The sequence below is a fragment of the Pseudorca crassidens genome, chromosome 16 (genome assembly GCF_039906515.1).
Source record: "Pseudorca crassidens isolate mPseCra1 chromosome 16, mPseCra1.hap1, whole genome shotgun sequence".
Classification (NCBI taxonomy): Eukaryota; Metazoa; Chordata; class Mammalia; order Artiodactyla; family Delphinidae; genus Pseudorca; species Pseudorca crassidens.
Window position 1 is genome coordinate 2,033,958 of NC_090311.1, and position 18,617 is coordinate 2,052,574.

The 18,617-nt window shown below is 53.6% G+C and overlaps 1 protein-coding gene across 1 annotated transcript in view; it reads left to right on the forward strand.

The window, feature by feature from the left end:
- Window positions 1-18,617, forward strand: part of TCERG1L (transcription elongation regulator 1 like) — a 192,157-nt gene that overhangs the window by 114,413 nt on the left and 59,127 nt on the right. Inside the window, exons 5-6 of the mRNA XM_067708849.1 lie at window positions 11,070-11,161; window positions 14,733-14,821. Coding sequence (XP_067564950.1) covers window positions 11,070-11,161; window positions 14,733-14,821 — 181 coding nt within the window. The remainder of the gene's footprint in view (window positions 1-11,069; window positions 11,162-14,732; window positions 14,822-18,617) is intronic.

The following is an 18,617-nucleotide window of genomic DNA, read 5'->3' on the forward strand; positions in this document are numbered from 1 at the left end:
GTCTTTGTTAAACATTTCTTGCATCTTCTCAGTCATTGTCTCCATTCTTTTTATGAGGTCCTGGAGCATCTTCACTATCATTATTCTGAATTCCTTTTCTGGAAGGTTGCCTATCTCCACTTCATTTAGTTGTTTTTCTGGGGTTTTATCTTGTTCCTTCATCTGGTACAAAGTATTCTGCCTTCTCATTTTGTCTATGTTTCTGTGAATGTGGTTTTCCTTCCACAGGCTGCAGGATTGTAGTTCTTCTTGCTTCTGCTGTCTGCCCTCTGGTGGTTGAGGCTATCTAAGAGGATTGTGCAAGCTTCCTGATGGGAGGGACTGGTGGTGGGTCCGCCAGAATGGTTTTGACTTCTGTGTTCTGATTTGCAGCTACATCTTAACATGAGCGATGATGCTTTGGAGCAATAAATGGTCTTTCCTATAGTATTTGCAAAGGGCTGACACGTTTCCCTTAAAATTTTCATGATAGAATAGTTGCTACTACAATTTTTTTGAAGATCTGGCCAGAAGAACCAGCTGTATTTTGCATGGAAGATAACTGGACCTGGGGCTGAGTTTACACATGTGGGGAGCAGGGACGCAGGGAGCCCCTCTGCTCCTGACTCACAGGGCCCCTCCTGGGTCTCCATCCAGCCTGGGGTGCTCTCTGCCTGCTCAATGGCAGGCAGACCCTGTGCAGTAGACGAGGCTAGTTTAGGACGATGTTGCCCCAATTATTGCTGGGATCCCATTTCGTGAGCACCTGCCTTGGCAGACGTTGTGCTCAGCACTATAGTATACTCAGTATCTCTGTCCACAGCCAGAACCTTCATGTGGTACTGCTATGGACTGAATGTTCCTGCCACCCCCCTCAAATTCATATGTTGAAGCTGTAACCCTCAATGTGATAGGATTTGGATGTGGAACCTTTGGGAAGTTATTAGGTTTGATGAGGTCATGTGGGTGAGGCCCTTATGATGAGATTGGTGCCCTTATAAGAGAGACACAGAGCAGTCTGTCTCTCTGTCGTATGAAAACTCTTGGAGAATGTGGCATCTGTAGAGGAAGAGATCTCTCACCAAAACCCCACAATGCCAGCACCCTGATCTTGGCATTCCAGCCTCCAGAAGAGTCTGGAAAAATAAATGTCTGTTGTTTAAGCCACCTCATCTGTGGTATTTTGTTATAGCAGCCTGAGCTGACTAAGGTGTTATTTTTCCTATTCTGTTGGAAAAGTTGAAACTCAAAGGAGGTGAGAGATTGTCCCCATATTTCAGGCCTAAAATAAGTAGCTAAGCTGGGTTTAGACTCCCAGGCCTGCCTAATTCCGAACCCCAGTCTCTGTGCGGAGCCCAACACCAGTCTGGTACCCCAGGAGGCAGTGGCTGCTGTGCCAAACTCCCTGGTCCCTGAGCTTCCCAAACCAGGTGAAGGGAGAGTGTTGTCCCTAACTGAACCCCACTGCAGCTCCCTCCTCCCAGGCCAGGGACCCATTGCTGGGGGAGGGCCCAACCCCGGCAGGAGAACCAGAGGGTATGTCCCAACCACACAGACCCAGGAGATTCCTCAGACTCAGGACGGCTGCTTCAGTTCCATGGTGGGCAGTGTGTTGAGGGGAGTCTGTGCCCCCCTGTCCTGAGCCCTAAAGTTCCCCAAGATGAGAATCCCCTCCAATGGCTACATCAAACCCAAGGGCCCAGCCACACACCTCCTCTTCATGGGGCTGGACATTGCTAACAATAGAACATGCTCAGTGATCATAATTCCCATTCCAGCAACAAGGGTTTCACAAATCTCCCTTTTATATTACAATTGCTTTAATATTGAATTTTTTTTACATAAATGTTCCTATTCGATAAAATTTAATGATGTAATTTAGAATATGAATATAATTAATCATGCGTTTCTCTTCCATATATAACTAACGGTTATATAAAAAATGTACTTTGAGGATGTTTTAAAATCTGAGGCCATGAATACTTATGCCAAGGTAACTAATGTGTTAAATACGATATCTGAACTCTAAGACTCTAACGCTTAATTTTAGCATTGTCAAAAGGCTCCTAGGACTGCTGCAGGCCTCACTTGAGATTCCTTTTCTATGAAATAATAGTAACAGTAGCTAGTAGCCTTGAAAAAATCTTCAGTGTGAAAATAAAATGTAATTATTTTGTTACATGTATAAAGCACTCTATGATATACTATGTATAATGCAGTATGTATAACATTATTTATATTGACAATTTCATATGCCATTGTCCGCGTATTTTTAGCTTTCACTGCTCCTTGTCATATCCACGTGGTGGGGGGGAGGGGGATGGCTGCTCTCTCGCTGGCCTGCGTGGCCTTATCTCCCCACTGGGCCCTGCCTTCTGTCACTTGCCCTGGCACCTGTGGTCCGAGTCCTGTCCCGGATGTGGGTCTCAGCTCTGGGACTTGCTATTCCTTGTTTCCATAAGTTGTTCCCGCCCCCTTGTCCCAACCCCTGTCCATCTTTGGACCCTCCCTCCACCTGTCGATTCACCTGCCAGCTCCAGAGGAACCTGTCCTGTCCTCTCCCAGGTGCCCCTGGCCTCAGGGTTGGTTGGTCCTGAGGCCTGCAGCTCACCTGGCTTCACGTGCCTTTCTTTCTTTTCTTTTTTTTTTTTTTAAACGTCTTTATTGGAGTATAAGTGCTTTACATTGTTGTGTTAGTCTCTGCTGTATAACAAGGTGAATCAGCTATATGCATATGTATATCCCCATATCCCCTCCCTCTTGCGTCTTCCTCCCACCCTCCCTATCCCACCCCTCTAGGTGGTCACAAAGCACTGAGCTGATCTCCCTGTGCTATGCGGCTGCTTCCCGCTAGCTAGCTATTTTACGTTTGGTAGTGTGTATATGTCCATGCCACTCTCTCACTTCGTCCCAGCTTACCCTTCCCCCTCCCTGTGTCCTCAAGTCCTCACGTGCCTTTCTTTTCCCTCTACCCACCTTGTACCTCCTGCCACCTTAGAGCAGGGCCACACCTGCCACATGTTTTGACCAAAAAATGAAGAAACTGTCATGAGCCTTTTGGAGCACTGCTGTCACCAGGTGCAGAAATGAGAATGTGGTGACTACTGAACCTACTGGCAGTCACCCCTCTGCGGTCAGATCAGAAGTGGCTTCTGGGGAATCAGGGTACATGGGCCCCCTCTCACGGAAGGACCTGCCCTGATCAGCGGTGTGACAAAACCGTCGCTGTGTGTACACTGTTTCCGTCACTGTGACGTGCCAATGCAGGTTCTATTCGTCTGCTGTAGATCAGAAATTAGTAACCTTTCCATTAACCTCAAAACCCAAATCAAATAAAAGTCTGGGATCCTTTTGCTTTAATGACCTCGGATTTGAAGAAATTGCTGGAAGCCCCCGTCTCCCAGCCCTCCACGGTGGTCTTACTGGTGGTTGGGCTGTGCCTGAACTTGCCAGGTTCCTGGGCCTAGGCTGGCTCGGCCTCCTGGCTGCTGTGAGGTTGACACCCAGGGAAACCCGGGGGACCCAGTGGCCCGTGCGGCAGGACAGGCTGAGCTCTTCACATCCCAGCGCTTTAAACAGAGGAGTCTTGACACCTCTGCTTAGTGCATTCTCGAATAGAGAAGAAGAAAGTTTAAAAACTAACTTAAATGATACCAATTTGATGTTTCTGTGTTTTTAACTGGAGCCAGTCCTGCCCTAGGGCACAGCGTGGGCTGCCACCAGGACCCAGGAAAGGAAACAGAGAGGTTCTCCCCTGGGGCTGCTCACGCGTGTAGCTCCCACCCAGGTGGCCTGGGGACCCCACCTGTCCACTCTGTGACGGGGCCCCGCTCACCCTTCCCACCGCAGGGAGGGCAGGGGGAGGTGTTGCCAGGTGCCCACACAGGTGCCCCAGGGAGAGATGTTTGCCTGGTGTCCCCACGAGAGAGAATCATAGGCCCTCCTCGGTGGGGACCGTACAGGAGCGTGTCCCCAAGGGACCGAAACCAGTGTCAGGGATCATGTCGAGTTATTAAATGCTGGAGTCCAGTGAAGGAGTTGACGCTTCTCTCTGGGAGTTGCTGTGTCTCCTCATTAAACAACTAATCTGGGGCTCTTTGGGGGGTACAGTAGGGTCCTGTCTCTTGGTTCTGTTCTTTAACTTGATGAAAGAGACAGCCAGCAGGTGTGGAAACTGGACGGTCAACCTGGCAGCGTTTACACTGAGGCAGATGCTGGATCCTGAGGGATCTGGAGACACCTGGTAGGTGGGGCGGGGGGAGGCCGCCCCGTGTCGTGTGCTTCCCCCGGAGCCCCAGCGTTGGGGAGACCTCACGTCTGGGGGATGGGGGAGAGTCTCCACGACCAGGTTCTACATTAAAGCCAGTGCCCGCGAGAGCTGGGGGTCCTGTCCCCGAGGCTGGAGGAGCCCTGCCTGTCGAGTGAGACCCTGGAATCATGCTCAGCCCCGAGGGGCTTCCTTCAGGCCTTTTGAGGAGCTCTCAGCAGTCGTGAGATGCTCATCGTTACATTCGTCGAAGCTCAGCTGATGGAACGAGAGACGTTCAAACGGCAAAGCACGTCATCCTTGTCCAGAACGACTGCAAGGACCTCAGCCAGCGGGCGTTCTCGTTTCTCGCACCAGCCCACGAGAATCTCACCACTAAGCTCCTACGAGCATCTCTCTGGCCATTGTCTGGTTTCAAATTCAATGTCCTATTAAAACAGGTAACCTCGGGGTGCAGAGGCTGGACGAAGCTTCCTCAGGCGGCCCTCCCGAGGAGACTTCGGCTGCGAGGCAGAGTTCTCAGGGGCCCAGGGATGGGCCGAGGTCTGCACCTGCCTGGCGGGGAGGCGTCCGGCTTTGCCATTTTGACCACACTAGGTCAGAACCTCCCTCCCCTGTCACTTCAGTCCCCTGTGGAAGCCGCGATTTCTTAAAGCTCTGAGAAGGACATGAGGGAGCTTGAAAAAGCCTCAGAACAAAGAGAAGGAAGAGACTTAATAACTGTCCAGGAAGGTAGAGGCGACTTAGGTAAAAAATGGCAACATGCCGGCCCTGTTACTGGAGAGAAAAGGACTACGGCAGAGGGGCTTGGGGGCTGGACGGCTACAGTCTGGGAGCACAAGTGTCATTAAAGACAAAAAGAAACTGTAGTCTGGATCTAGAACGGTCAGACGTCGGTGGAGACGGGAGATATGGGGGGAGCATACAGGGGGTATCGTGGGGAGTCCTGTCCTGGGAACCCGCCCCCCAGCTTTTCACCTGCCCACCAGCTGACGTTTGTCCCATGCCTGCTGCTCAGTGCCAGCCCCGGAGGTGGCTGTTAGCTGTGGCCGCGGGAGGCTTGCTGGAGGCGGGGGCACGGCGCACACTCCACCCGTCACGTGCATGCAGGCGTGAGCGCCCAAGCAAGAGGAGGTGACAGAGCACCCTCGGAGGCAGAAGAGGGGAAATGATAGCCCGTAGGACAATTTTCAAAGACGCTGTCCGTGTTTTGAAAGCAATGCATAGTCTATATAGTTCTTATAACAGACAACTTGTTTTTGATGTCAGCTGTAGAAAACGTCATCACACTTCCTGCACTCATGTGTCATTCTTTTCTGACATGGGTGGACCAGAGAGTAACCTAACTAAGTAGTGGATTTCTGTGTAATGCATTTAACTGCTGCGATGGCTGGAAAGTCATCAAAATAGTAGTCTTTTCTGTGTGTGTGGGTACGTGTGTGTGTATGTCTGTCTGTCTGCGTGTAAGCATGTGCCCGTGTGTGTTGGGGGTGCACCCTTGCCTCTCAGGTGGATGGGCACCTGAGCCCCTGGTGCCAGCTCGGGTCCTCAGGGTAACCGCCATGACGAGCCCAGCCGTGACCCTTGTGACACCCACTTTGGTGGCAGCAGCACTGCCAGGTGTGTGCTCTCTGGCATCCCCGGGGCGAGGTCGAGTGATGGGAGGATGTTTTCCCTCTTTCAGCAGCTGTAATTCCTGTGCTGCCTTGAAAGGTGGGCGTTGCTGACATAACTCAGCCTGGGACTGTGAAATGGATTTATGCTTTTTGGAAAAGATTGAATGCCGCACTTTTGCAATATGCTCTACCTGAACCAAAGAGAAGTGTTTTAAATGATGGTTCGCAGTCTACAGGAATGTATGAAAAATGTAGGGGGGCTCACAAATGATATGCCATTTGCCTGAAAATGATATTCAGTTACAGTGGAGGCTGGAAGGCCTTGTCTAGTTTTCTTAGGTGTGAAATGAGATGACTGTTTCTGCTTTGCTTAAGCATCGCAGAAATTATTTTAAGGCAGCACTTACAGGAGACAGTATTCGAGATGAAAATACCATTCATTACTCTCCTTAAGGCATTTCTTTAAGTGGGTGATACGCTATTGGTTCTTGGAGGTGAGAACATTCATGTATGGAAGTGGGGTCACTAGATCGTGGCAGACACAGAAAATGGGACCCCAGCACTCCAGGATTGCCCCTAGCACCCCATGTCCTACACAGGCTTCTCCAGGACTGGGGGGGGGGGTCACTGGGGAGAAACCTCTGTTTCTGAGCACATTCCCCGGCAGGGTCCCGTCTGTTCACTTCCAGTCTTTGCAGGCGGAGGCCTGTGCGCACGTGGGGTTTAGTGGCGTGGACTGGCTTTGTCAACCTTCCCATCGTGGCCAGTGGTCTGCAATGACCAGGGAACTCAAGTCATCCTGCTGTCCCCCCAGCCTCACGGGCTCCCCCAGGAGGTCACAATCAGGGTCGTGTGGTGCAGACCATCTGTGGATCAGGGGTCCCCTTGGTCTAAGAGGAGATGCTCCACTAATTCCAAATTCGTCAGAAGCCACTGTTGGTTTTCAGGATAGAAAAGGTTAACTGTCTCTTCTGCCCTCTTCCTTGGGGTTAATCCATTTCCTTCTTCCCCAGCAGGAAACCAGAAGATTATTCTGGCCCTCCAAGTTCACTGCTTATATCTTCTATTTTGGGGGAATATACCCCAAGCAGTTGCAGATGTCCTGTTGACTTTCAGAATCCCAGAATTGGAAGAAACTTAGGAGATCGGTCCATTTTATAGATGAGGAAACTGAGACCAAGGGAGGGCAAACTTTATTGGATTAAAATGAGATTGAATTTCAGAGTCACCTTTTGAATTAAAAGATGCGGACGTGTTTTTATATCTTTTTGACAAGTTAGACAATTTTGACTCGTCTGCAGTGGTTCTTTATGTTAATAATTAAGAAAGCAACTTTTAAATGTTTAAGACAATCCTAGTGCTTTATTCAGTATAGTTTTGGGTGTATAGTAATTGTCCCATTACCATTGTATATGAGCTATCTTTGCTCTGAGGCCTGATACCAGATAACTTTGAGTCTTCACGTCCCCGGGACTCTAAGGGAACAGGTGGCTTAGATGGGGACTGATGACCAAGAGGTGACATGCTGGGAAGCTGACATGGACCCCTGACCTCAGATTAGGACACAGCAAGCCCACCTCGCTCTTCTTCTAGGGAAACGAGGTTGATTGATTGCCGAGCTAGACGTTTCCACGGCTAAGTCTCGCCTATGAGGAGCATGGCTTTTCTGTCCCCTTTGTTCCACGGGACAAGTTTTGCCGACTGTTCACCTTCCGAGGGTTGTTGTGTATCCCCTCCCGTCACCCTTGCCAACTCCTGCAGCATTTTGAGGGAAGGTGCTGTCTGATTGCTCACTCCACTTCCCCCCACTTCTCCCCACGAACAGCCAGGGTTGTGCTGGATTCTGTACAGGCAGTTTTCACACAGGCCCCCTTTCTTCTTCCCGGCTTCCATGCGACCTTTCTGGGCCTCCTTGTCGCTCAGCCCTGCCAGGAGGAAAAGCAAACTATCTGCGAGCCCTTCCCCTCCCAGGGCTGGGCTTGATCAATAGACCAACCGCCCCCAAAGATCTGACCATCCTGCCCCCCTCACAGGGTGGAAGGGCATCACACACGCCCCTAAGTACTTCAGCACCAGGTCTTCAGACTTGTTGATTCTCCTCCACAAACTAGTTCTCTTTGACACCCAAGGGAGCATCTGATGGCAGCATCATCGGGGTTTGTGGAGAGGCCCAAAGCACAGGGTGGTTCAGCAGGTCAGAGTGGGCCCCGGAGTGGCCCTCGGGGAGACGTAGCATCAGCTCTTCCAGGACGAACGTGGAGACCCAGGCTATTACGAGAGGGATCTGGGCGCCCCAGCTGAGCCAAGCAGCGAGGCTGCACGAGCCACGGCTGTGAGGGGGGTGGGCTCTTACGGAAGCCGCACAGGGCGAGGCTCAACGTCTGTCACAGGCGCTCTGGGGGCGCGTGTGCCGCGAGGGCCTTCAGCGTGATGATCAGGGCCGTCTTTGCAAAGGAGCTGTCACAGCGAGCAGCGCCGTGCATGTAGCCCAAATGCCAGATTTGAAGAGCTAAGTTTTACAAAGATCAAGTGTTTTCAATAAAGGGAAAAAAATGAATATACTTTCTCAGAATCACGAGGGCATACACGTAAGCAAGACTACTCTCACTGAGAACTGCGTTACGGTGGGCACACAGGGCCTTGCGGTCAGTTTCCTCGCACTGTTTTTACAACGTGTAGTATTTGCATGAGATGAGAAGATCCTCCCATTTCCAGCGACGCCCGATGGCTTTGTTTTCTGTGCGGAGCCCCCGCATCGGCACACGGACCCTCCCTCCGGGCACGGCCCGTGCGGACTGGGGAGGAGCCCAGACCGTGTGCTCAGGCGGTGGAAAGCTGCTCATTTCTACTCACAGCTCAGGTCTCGGTCCAGCAGCTCGAAAGTAGAGCCCAGGGTCATAACCAGGCCCTTCCACTTCGTTGCAAGTTCAAGCTTTTCTCCCCTTTCCTTGGGCTTTGCCAGGAGGCAAGGTGGGAGCAGGGAGAGTTCAGCTTCCTTTTTGTTCTCTGGCCTCCTTCACAGAGCAGGGGTCGAGCGTCCCAGGTCCTGCGGGCGGCTCTGGGGAGGTTCTGCAGGCTTGGTCTCCTGGGCAAGGCAGTGTCCCTGTGTCCCCGGCCTCTCTTTCGCACAAGAGCTGCTCTGGTGGCCTGTTCAGACACCACCCTCCGTGGCTCTGTCCTCAGTGCCCCCACCCCGGCGCAGGCCCTTGCGCTTTTCTGGCCGGTGTAGACCTCTTGCTAAGGCTGCCCACACCCAGGCATCCTTGCAAAGCCCCTCTGCCCACCTTGGGCACCAGCCTCCCACCCTGTTCCTCAGCTGCAGCGGCGGGAAGGGCTGGGTTCCGGGACTGCCCTGCGGATGCCCCCTGGCAAACCCCCGTTCCCGTCTGGCACGGAGCTGGTGGCTGGTGGGATCAGGGCCTGAGCTGAAGCCCAGACGGGGGTCCCCGGCTCTAGACCTCGTGACAGGCCGGGCTCTGCAGGACGAGTGGGGACAGGGTATCAGAGAATCTACTGTTGACTCAGTGGAACCACCCGCATTCCTCGAGGCTGGGGTGTGGTTGGTTGACTGAGGTTTGCTTTACAGTCCCTTCCCCAAGGCCGACGGTGAAATGGCCCTGTAAGTGGTGCTGCCAGGCCCGAGGCGAGCCTCTGGGTGGTGGTCACGGCTGCCCGGGACCCCAGTGGTCGGCACTTACCGCCCCCGTGTGAAGGGGATGTGCGTTCCAGGCTCCAGACGCACGCGGTTTGGAGATGCGAGGGCAGCCGGAAGCCGCAAGGTCTGGGGTCCACGCTTGGTCTCTTTGCCACCAGCCTGAGCTAAGGTTCCTTTAAGAGCCAGGACAAGCCAGCTGGCCCCTGGGGAGAGTCTGCAGGCCAGGCCACGCTTCAGAGTGACAGCAAGCCTGGCTGCAGTCCTAACAACCTCTGTCCGTCCATCCATGTCCGTGACAGGTGGAGGCGGGGCCTCAGGGCTGGCTCCCGCGTGCTTCCGCCTCGTCCAGACGCAGCACCTCTGTGGGGACTGAACTTTTGGTCCAGGTCCAGAACTGGCCCCGGGGCACTGCTGCACCTCTGAGGTACAGTTGTTAGTGGGGTGCCTGCTCCCTCACCCAGGCTCTGGGGCGACTGCCCTGCAGCCTGGACCTGGCTCTGCAGCCACTAGGGTGCCAGGTACCGATGCCCACTGTGGCACCATGGCCGGGCCCCAGGTGTGAGCCAAGCCCAAGCATGCACACACACACGTACACACACGTACATTCGTGAGAACACACAGACGTGCACACACAGACACGTACACACACGTACATTCGTGAGAACACACAGACGCGCACACACACAGACACGTACATTCATGAGAACACACAGACGCGCACACACACAGAGCAGTGCTTGTTGTTCTCTCCTCCCTTCCACTGGGAAGGAGAGACCCTGGGACCTGCTCAACTGTGTTGCACAGACAGGAGCCCCAGGTCAAGCAATCCCTTCCAGACCCTTCCAGGGTCTCCTTGGTGAATTTATCTATTTGTGAGGCTGGTGTGTTTAGGTGGCTTGGTGTTTCTACTAATCCTTGCTCCTAACACCGTGGTTAATCTTGCTGTCCGTCACTGCCCGCAGACGTCTGAGGCTACACAACGTCTTTGAATAAGATGAAGCCTAAGTCTGTTTTCATATCTGGAGTCAGGTTGTTTCCACTTTCCCCTCCCTCCTCCCAGACAGTCACTGTCTGCACAGTCAAAGCACTGTGCAGGCCACCCATGGGGGCCAGAGTCCACTTTAGTGATGGGCAAACAACGGTAACAGGAAGTCTGGCCAGCATGGACCCCCAGCCCCTGTTGGGACAGGGCTCAGGGTGGCCCATCACGGCCACTGGCTGTTGAAGCCTACGGAAGCCTGCCTCTGCTGCCCACATTGGGCCCCTTGTCAGGGAGACCTGAGTCCCGTCCATTGTGACCCACGTGGCCTGGTCCAGGATGCGTGCGTGGCCAAGTGCTCCGTGGACAGTGCTGTGCAGGCTCAGATGCGGTTGCCAGGACCTCACCATGGAGTCGCAGTGGAGGCGTGGCCAGTACCAGTCGGCACAGCTTCCCGTGGGATGCACCGTGCGCACCACCACTCTGAATTCTCCAAGCCACTGTCTGTCCTTGTTCAGTTTTACAAACTGACAGGACAAACAGATGCTAACGACGGTTGTTTTGGCCCCGCAGATAAAAGCAGAGAGCACAGCCGGGCGCCCTGCCCGCCGGCCCTGATGCTGCACGGGGAGATGAAGAGCCCGGCGGGAGACAGACCAGCCAAGGTCAGTGGGCTGCGAAGATGTGAAACCCCGGGCTGGGGGCTGCGGGGCCCGCACGGCCTTCGTCCCTGTTTTCCCACCTGGCTCTCGGCAGTGGTGCTTTGCGGTCCCCTGTGTGGAACAGGGCCGGATCCAGCAGGACAGCTCCAGAGCCCTGTGGAAGGGAAGGGGCATCCGGGAGCCGGGCAGAAGCAGCCTGGCCTTCCCTTCCTGGTCTGGGTCCAGAGCTCGCTGGCCAGCACTGCTCAGAGGAGTAGTGACCCTGGCCTTCTGGGTCCGCCGCCCTCACATCTCAGCAGGCACGGGCACGGGCACGCGGGCAGCCAGGCCGTGCAGTTGGACGCCCCTCAGGCGAGGCTGCGGTCTGCGTTTGGTTTCACTGTTATAGGAAAACCAGCACGTTTGTGTTTCCTGAACGCATTAGAGTCTCAGGTCCTTCCCTTTGCTCGTTTACCAGACGGCATTTTATAGACTGTGAACGCGTTGGATGCATTTCTCTTCCCACGACTAACCCAAGAAATCAGCGTTTATTGCTGCTTTTGAAAGTCACAAACGGCACTTTGGCCTCTGGCCTGATCTGTCAGCTACGCTGCTGGCCTCTGGCCTGCCCCGGTGTCGTGTGAACATTCTCTCTTCCTTTGCTGTTACCAGGTGTGTCTCTGCCTCAGCCTGGTACGTCCCCGTTCCCGCTGGTTGTCCTACCGGTTCCCTGTTAGTGACGTCCCTGGGCACACACTCACCTGTGGGCCACGCCTTCCTCCCCATCATTAGTGCCGATGCTAAATGGTATAAATGGATCACGAACGTTAGTGCAAATTAAACTGTTGCTCCCTGATGTAGGATTTCTCTATAAGAGATTAACATCCGTGTCAGAATTACATGTTTATTAAACAGATCGTCTTTCTTCTGTTTTAGCTGCTTTCTTCATCTCTGGGCTCTGTGCCTCTAATTCACTTTTATTACTTCAGTGTGGAAGGGAAGTTTTATGCCATGATTAGCCTTTTTTTTTTTTTTTTTTGCGGTACGCGGGCTTCTCACTGTTGTGGCCTCTCCCGTTGCGGAGCACAGGCTCCGGACGCGTAGGCTCAGCAGCCATGGCTCACGGGCCCAGCCGCTCCGCGGCATGTGGGATCCTCCCGGACTGGGGGACGAGCCCGTGTGCCCTGCATCGGCAGGCGGACTCTCAACCACTGCGCCACCAGGGAAGCCCATGATTAGCCACTTTTATCACCCACAGGAAATCATAACCAGCGTGCATCTCAAGAAGGCGACCTTGGTAATTTGAGAATTACCAAGAGAACCCCAGCTTTGCCAAATTGAAATGTTAGTCCCCATCAGAAATCACGTCCCACCGTATTTACTTGAATAATTAGTGGGGGAAATCTACTACTCAGAGGCCCCTCGTTAGGTTTCATTCTTCAGTTAGCTTCATAGTGAAAATCCCTCCTCGTTTTTCTGCTTGGATTAGTAATGTAAACTCTGGTCTTGATATAATCATATATTTCTAACACAACTGTTTCTCAGTACTCCCAGTTATGCTATTTTCTCACAGGAAACAAAGACATTTTCTACCACCCCGAAATTCTACAAAAAGATCGTTCCTCAACTTATGAACTTAGGGATAATCACGTAAATTACAAATCATTTAGTCAGTGTAATTGTACGTCACAATGAATGAAGGGCCCCAGGAAGCCCCCAGTAAGAGACCAGGATGGACAGGCGTGAAAGAGATCACCCCTCATGTCATGGATCTTACCTGTCTAACCTTTAATTGACGCGGTTCCCCATGGTCCTTGCGCAGAGGCCGCGCTAGACCTGGTCCGGATGAGCTCTTCATCCTGGCCCTTCCATCCATCCTCTGCCTGGCTCTGCCGGCACTGGCCGTTCTCTCCGATGTCGCGGGCTCGACTCCCGAGTGAACAGGAGGCAGGTTCACTCCGTTGCCTGTGGTTTTGCCAGAGTTCACGTGACTTGTTTGGGGGGTTTTCCTACCCTTATAGACCCTTGGTGATCTTTTAACTTTATATTTGAATTTTATGTTTCAGTGCTCTCATAACGTAGCACTTTGCTCGCTAACGATTCTGTTTCAAAGGAGGTTGGGACGGTGGGCATGAGTGCTGGTCCCAGTGTGGCCCTCGGGGGCCCTGGAACGAGCCTGTGGACTCCTGTCCTTGTGCAGCCGGCCTGGCAGCGGTGCCCACGTGGGGCGTGGCAGCATTGGCATCCTTGACTTTGAATCCTTCGCACAAATGGCTAACCGTCTCCTCACCCACACCGCCTCATAAAGCGCTGACACTGATGATGGTAGAAACAGATCCGCAGAGTTTAGGTGACATTTAATTTTTTTAAAACGAATCTAGAGCTTTGATCGCTCCTGACTTTCTCAGCTCAGAACCTGGCTGCTGCGTTGAATAATTATGCACTAGTATCTTTTAATCTCACCTGATTTTGTGAAAGAGAACACAGTCCTTATTATACTGTTCTAAATTTGAGATTAAAACCATGGAAACAGCTGGTAGAAGAAAAAACAGTGTTTCCTCACCACTAGAATTTATTGTGCTAACTACAGTTTCATTTCTTTCTTATAGCTGTTCCGAAAGTGAGATGGCACTGACTTTAAAAAAACAAAAATTCCTCATGGTAATTCTTCAGTTCCACCTGTAGGAGTTTGGTTCTGTTTCCCTTTGTTTAAGAAAATCTGATACCTGTCGTACATCAGTGCAGCTAAATAAGTTCATCTGAATCTTGGATCCGTGTTTATGTTGGCGTCATAATTGCCCATGTTTTCTAATCTCAAACAACTTCTGTTTCTCTCCAGATTCTGACCATAATGAACAATGATCAAGTGTCCCAGCCATAGTTTTTTTTTTTTTTTTTAACTTTAGGGAATAATCTTCATTTTCTTCTGGGTGATGTCATATTCAAACATTCTTTATTTTCTACCTGAAGACAGAGACAGAGCGATTTTCAAACCCAGCTGTGCACCACAGTCACCTGCACAATGTAGAACACGCCCTGAACTCTGCCCTCACGTGGATGCTCTAGAAGGAGGGGGTGGGGGGAGTCACTGCAAGGACACAGGCTTGTCACTTCCCCTGCCGTCAAGGGACGGGACGGCCCAGCCCAGCCACACCTGGGACCCTCACTGCTCCAAGGTTCTCTGCCGCTGAAGGCAGTGTTTGGCCGTAGAGTGACTCCAGCCCCTGGGTCAGCCCATCTCCAGAGACGAATCCAGTGGGAGTTTCTGCCCCCAAGACACTGAGGCATCTGGAAGCAACCTCTCAGCCACCACCACCTGTGTCTGTTTCTACAAAAGCAGGCAGCTGAGCCCATTTGGGATAATTAGAGGGAAGCCTTAGTCTGAATCACTCAACACGGTCAGTGGCACCATTAATTCTAAATTCTCATGTGGCTGCCGGGTCCCATTAGCTGGCTCTGCTGAGCAGGTCATTACCTAATAGCTGCTGTGGGCAGGTCTGTCTGCAGAAGACTTGTTATTCTTTACTCGGTTGCCTGTAGCTGAAGAGGACTGTTTAATTTTTTTAAAGTTCTCTCCTTCTCTCTCTGCTGAAAGGAGGTTCCATCGATCCTAGTGACGGGCGAAGACAGAGCGGCCAAAGGCACAAGACCCGTGGCCTCCACCCCGGTGCCCGGATCCCCCTGGTAAGACGCCCGGCGGCCGGGAGCCCTGTCTGATCCAGCACTTGCTTGTTGTCACCAGAGAGAAATGCATACTCCGTCGGTAATGCTGTTTTAAAAAATTAACTTGCAGCTCCTGGCAGGCAGCTCTCCACACTGTGGCCACCTTCTGCCGAAAAATAGCATTTAAGTGATAAGTTATCCTGCTCGAATATATTTGCAAATATGTATTCAAATAGTAATGTTGTTGCATATGTATCCGTGAAAGGCAGTGTCTGAAGAGACGGCAGCACGCCTTGAGCTTCAAAGGTCTTTCCCTCTACTCCAAGAAGAGCGTAACTGAATAGCTGTTAATTAAAGATGTGTCTGGCTCTCTGCAGCTGCCCTGTGAGGATTCCTGATCTTTGAGTACGCCACACTCAAAGCGCCCTCCACGAGGGAGCTTTGCTTTTTTAAAAAGCAAAGCTTTTTAAAGCTTTGCTTTTTAAATGTCCTTTTATAATGGAGTAATTTGGAAGCAGAAAAAAAGGTTATTATAGTAAAATTAGCTTTAAAACCTGAAGATTAGATTGCAGGATACAGTTGGGAGGAACAGCTAATTTAGAGAACAGAAGTAGAACCATTGGCATCGTTTAATGCACCATCAGGGCGGAAGCAGCAGCCGTCCGTGGTCCCAGGCTGTGGCATTCGCCCTCCATGGTGTCCTGAGTGACGTCTGGCATCTGTCCTGCCCTGCAGCCCTGCCCCGGTCACCTGCTCACTGCGAGAACCTGTGCTCTTAACTGGACAGGCGGGGCACCCGCTCCTCTGGTCGGTCAATGGTCGGTGTTGCGGGCACCCGGGGGCCCCCCGCCCTCTGCCTTTAGCTGAAATGTTCGGCACCCTGAGGATGCCTCACGGGTCCGGGCTCCCTGTGCTAACACGCCTACAGAGTGTCCTGCAATTAATTCAGTTGGTTTCTGACACCAACTCCTGGGTTAGCCAAAACCCCGCAGGCTGAGTGAGGGCTCAGTCCCACCCCTCTTCCCCTCCTTCAGACCCAGCCGGCTTGCCGGCATCTCTGTCCAGCTGATTGCGAACTCAGGGCTTCCCACGACCTCCCCTCGGTTTGAGAACTTGCTAGAACGACTCACAGAACTTAGAAGGGTGATTTACTTATGATAGCGGTTTTATTATAAGGACACAACACAGGAACAGCCAGGTGGAAGAGAGGCACAGGGCAAGGTGTGGGAGGGGTCTCGGGGCCCCCATTCCCTCTTGGGGGCATCACCCTCCCAGGACACCAACGTGGTCACCACGTTCAGCCTCTCTGACCTGAAGGAGGTTTTATGGACGTCTTATTACTAGGCACGCCCTCTCCCCTCCTGGAGGGCGTGAGGTGAGGCCACAAACCAACCCTCTCGACCCGTAGCGGGTCCTTCCGGGCCCAGCCCCATCCTCCAAGAGTCACCACATGGGGCACGGGAGCAGACTCGAGTGTGCTCAGAGGGGCTCCTTGTGAGTAAAAACAGACGCTCAGTCACTTAGCTAATGCCAAGGGCTTTAGGAGCCTGGTGCCAGGAACCGAATGGGGGACAAAACAAAATTAAACGATTTATTTTTTATGACGCCACGAATGCTGTTTGGGGTCTTCTGTAACCAGACTCCTCACATGTGTTTCTAAGGCCAGCTCTCTTTGCCACAAATCGTACTGGGGGTGAGAATAAATTCAATGCGGGCACGTGGCCCTGTTACTGTGTACGTGATGCTGCCCTTGGGGATTATAATTGGGGAGAAGACATGACCTTGGGCCCGAGAAGCTTCTGATTGTGGAAGCTGTGGTGTCAATTCCTCAACAGTACTGTGTTACAGCACAAAATGCTTCCTGAGGTGGAGTCACACCGTCCTCGTCTGCCGCTGCCCCTCTGTGTGGGTCCTTGGCCTTGAATTATTAATCAGGCTTCCAGCCCCGTGGCGGCCATGGAGGGAGCCACCCTCTCCTGACTTACAGGCTGTCACACGGCACGAGCAAGTCGTGCCGCAGGGCAGGCGTGTCCAGGCCGCGGTCCGGACTTTCAGATGAGGCCGTGCTGCGCTTTCTGAGTGGGAGTTAGGCCCGCCGGCCGGACCTGGGCATCCTTCCCACCTCTGCTCCCCTATTTCCCTGCCTTCCTGACTCAGTCCCACCTGAGCGAGGCTGCCCGGCCTCACTGAGCAGCCCGGGGTAAAGGGTGCCAGTGTGTAAAAAACCCCACACCTGGGAGGCTGGGTCTGTGCATCCCCTGAAAAGTGGAAGAGGGACCTGGACCTCGCAGGGAGCAGGGGGGCGTAGGGGCAGCACCAGACCGGCTTCTACTGCAGCCTCCCTCCCTCCCGACTGGGGGAGGCTGTGTGCAGCGTGGTCTGACGCGCCCTTAACCTTGGTGTTGCACCCACGGAAGCCTTGGTGAGGACACGCCCTGCGTGACCGCAATGTGCCTCTGGGAAGAGCTCTTCTGCCCTGGGGGCTGCACCTGTTGCACCCAGTGAGCTCGGGTCACCCACCACGACCCCCTCCAGGGAGCGGGCTAGTCGTCAGCCTGGGCCTGGGGTCAGCCAGGTCCTCAGGAGACGAAGGACAGAGAGACCTCCTGGAGGTGCGGGAGGCCAAAGCACTGCCTCCTCCACCTGTCGTCCCCGCCGGCCATCGCAGGCCAGGAAGCTTGAGGAAGCCCTCGCCCAGACCGAGAACGTGCCAGGGACCCGCTGCCTTTAACTCTCTGGTAAGCAGGGATTCACAGTGGGGCGTCCACGCGACAGTGCACTGGGGAGACTGGGGGAGGTGACTGGGTCTGTAAGAGTCAGTGAGTCCAGGGATCCCGGCGGGTCTCCAGGCGCTGTCAGAGGCTGTGGTGACCAGAGGAGGGGGCAGGGCCGCGGGAGGGCTCGGCTGTCTCCCCGAGTGGGTCTCCACCTCTCACGGCCGAGCGCCCGGAGTGCCTCTGTGTCTGAAGTCACTGTGTTCTTCCCTTGACGGTGCGTCCTCTCCATGGAGGTCCCCAGCCGGTCAAACTCCGGGCCCGCTCCCGCCGAGCCGACCCCCATCTTGCCCTCTTAGGCTGGTAGGGAAGCCAGCACTCAAACTTCCCTGCAGTGAAAGACCCCCAGGATGAGGAAGCTGGACTCTGCAGCGGGTCCCCGGCACATTCTCTGCCTGGTTGAGGGCAACGGCTGGTTGATGTAACAGCAGAGGAGGAAACACTGACTGTTCCTGAAGGCGGATTCTCCTGGACGCCCTGGGCCTTGGTCGAGATGGAGCCGCCCGGAAGGCGTTTGTTCCGTGAAGATGGTCTGGGGTCCTGGACGACGTTCTGATGTGAGAACAAGCCTCCTGCGGGGGCCACTCTCTCCGCAGGGCTGCCTGACGCTTCTGTGCTGTCCCCTGTCTCCACCACTTGAAAATGGGACCATAAGTTCATGGTCAGTGACTGAGGGCTGGCAGGCAGCATCTTTCAGGAGCTACACAAAGAAGTTAAAGCAAGTGGGGTCTTCAGGGGCACAGGTGGATCCCCTCCTCCAGGCAGCTCCCACACTGCCAGGGTCTTGGGGCCCTTCCAGACGCCTGTGTCCCAAGCTGGGAGCTGAGGACCCGCGGGTGCTTCCCCTGCACACGCGAGGCGTTCCTGTGGCTGGTCACTGCCCTCATCTCCAGCCGGCAGGTTATCAGGTCACTAAACGCACATTGGTGTCAGTGGGCGCGGCAGCCGGAGGTGCCCAAGCTGGAGACCAGGCTTAGAGGGTGAAAAACAACACGCCGGTGTGTCCTGTGCTCTCAAGGCCCCCCTGAACCTTGACCTCACTT